The sequence below is a fragment of the Glycine max genome, chromosome 10 (genome assembly GCF_000004515.6).
Source record: "Glycine max cultivar Williams 82 chromosome 10, Glycine_max_v4.0, whole genome shotgun sequence".
NCBI lineage: Eukaryota > Viridiplantae > Streptophyta > Magnoliopsida > Fabales > Fabaceae > Glycine > Glycine max.
In genome coordinates this window covers 7,272,281-7,274,769 of record NC_038246.2, presented here as the reverse complement: position 1 = coordinate 7,274,769, position 2,489 = coordinate 7,272,281, and the positions used below count along the sequence as shown (strand labels likewise).

Here is a 2,489-nt window from a genome sequence, read left to right as displayed (position 1 = left end):
TCCTCCCTTAACTTATGGAAATGTTTTTTTAAGGAAAAATTATGAGGTTAAAACCAACGTCAAAACGGACAATAACTCATATGTGATGATCCTAACAATATAATATACACCAAGCTTGAAACACATGAATATTATAGGCATTTTCAATACATATAATTTAATTCATAATTCGACCAAACTGAATATATAATATATGACAAATGCTAATCAGTGTCCTTAGAGCAACGATTAAGAAATTAAAAAGAATTTTTTTATTGGGATGCGTAAAATTATATTGTCTATAACTTTTTTTTACAATCTCCTGTAATTTTCACAATAAATATTTTTTTCATTTTAGTTCCTTAATTAATATCCTAAGAACACTTATTAACCAGACATATAATCTATTACTCTTTTTTTCCTTATTTAAAAGACATAGTTGATTACCAATTAAATTACCCTTATTAAAAAAATTAATATTTTTCCAAAATTTCCTCTAACATTAACAATAATAAAAGCTTATTTATCTTCTCCAATCTTCATACAGGAGAGATAAAATGATAATTAAAAGTACCATTTAATTATAGATTAAAATAAATAAGAGTATTTTAGTAAGAAAAAATTAATACACAAAAGAAATGAAATCTTATAATAAGTAACAAAAATATTTGTTGACTATATCTTATAAATATATATAGGACTGACAAATTGAAACTGAACTAAAAACAAAAGAGAATCCAAATAAAAATGAATCTTTTTTAGTAAACCCATGTAACTCGAGGGGTTAAATTAAACGGACTTAGACCATGCCGAATCAATTTCATTGTTTAGGCCGGGTTAGCTCCTTCATTTTCCCAAGCTCTAAATTTATATGAACGAAAGTAGTAGTACTTAACATGGCATAAGACATTTGGGAGGGGAACCATCTAGAACCTAGAACAATAATAACAATAAACAACAACAAAAATGGGCTATTGCGTAATATTAGAACCCTCTTAAGGGCATTTTCCACACCCACTTGTTTATAAATACTTCACCACAAGTGACCCTTCCTCTTCCATTGTCAAAAATAAAATAAAAAAACTCTGCAATCACCGAGGAATAAATAAACTAACCAAAGCCATGGGGAACTGCATAGTTCTACAAGAAAACGTGGTAAGGGTCATGAAAAGTGACGGCAAAATCCTCGAATACAAAGCACCCATCAAAGTCCATCAAGTTCTGAACCAGTTTCCGGGCCATGCAATATCCAAATCCCTACCAGTCTTACACCATCTCCACCCCAACACAAGATTGCTCAAGGGCCAGTTATACTACCTCGTGCCGCCGCCACAACCTTCGCCGAAAAAAGTGAACAAAAAGAGGGTGAGGTTTGCTGAACCTGATCATGATGATGATCAAGTGGAAGATAAGGGTGATGAGGTGGTTAGGATTAAGCTTGTTCTTAGTAAGCAAGAGCTGAAGGACATAGTGCAAAAAGGAGGGATTTCTGTTAGAGAGGTGTTGTCTTTGGTACAAGGAAAGGGAATGGATGGTGATGTAGATGTGTGTACAAGAGTTAACGATGGTTCTCATGGGTGGAAACCAGCGTTAGAAACAATACCAGAATAAAAGTAGCTATATCATATGTATATTTAAAGTTTTCACTACTTTTTTCTGGCTTTGGTTTTAGTTTACCTTGTCCTAAGTTTGTTTGGATAAACTTTTCTGTAGCAATTACATGAAAAGAAAATTAAAAAAATAAGAAAATTTCTCTGTATATAAATTAAAATTAGCTTACACGCAAATTAAATTAGTTTTTTTTTCTTCCAAAAACTTATATTTAGCTTATGCATGAGACATAAGTTAATTTTAACTCATATGGAGGAACTTATTTTATTTTCTTTTTATTTGCTACAAGTTTTTCTGGATGAGTTTATTTAAACATATTCTAAATATAGTTGTAGTTTCACATTGATTATTAAAATTATAAATGTTGCTGATGCCAATAAAATTATATATACAGCAGTGAGTGCGTGGGTAACCATAAACATTCTTGTTCTGGGTACAAACTTCTTAATCTTGAATAATGAAGAGTATAGAATTTGCATCTTATGCTGTACTAGCTTCATAAATTATAATTTTACTGAATACTGAGAACATTTATGATCAGCAGGAGGAAGGTAACGAAGGTCATTGAAAGATATAGCACCTTTGCCATGTGTTTCAAAATCATCTAATATTATAAAAAGGTTTAACTATATGACCAAATGAATAAAAGATAATTATCGATGACCAAATAGATTAGGAACAGTATCGATCAGATAATCATCCTTCTCTGTTGTCTTAATTTGTTTTCATTTCAAATAGTAAAGAGGACGTTCCACGTAAGATAGAAACATGTCCATACATGTAAGCACTTCATCCTCCATAGCATAGGAAAGAAAGAAAAACAGGAACGTTAAATATGAACTTATTAGAGATTTTAAACGTTTAAACCAAGGGGAAAATTGTTGACAATATATATGATT

The 2,489-nt window shown here is 30.8% G+C and overlaps 1 protein-coding gene across 1 annotated transcript; it reads left to right on the top strand.

The window, feature by feature from the left end:
• Nucleotides 1-1,028: 1,028 nt before the first annotated feature.
• LOC100780937 (uncharacterized) lies at nt 1,029-1,996 on the top strand. The gene has a single exon (XM_003535603.5). It carries the CDS (start codon nt 1,102-1,104, stop codon nt 1,588-1,590), a length of 489 nt encoding a protein of 162 aa, XP_003535651.1. The 5' UTR covers nt 1,029-1,101; the 3' UTR covers nt 1,591-1,996.
• Nucleotides 1,997-2,489: the final 493 nt, after the last annotated feature.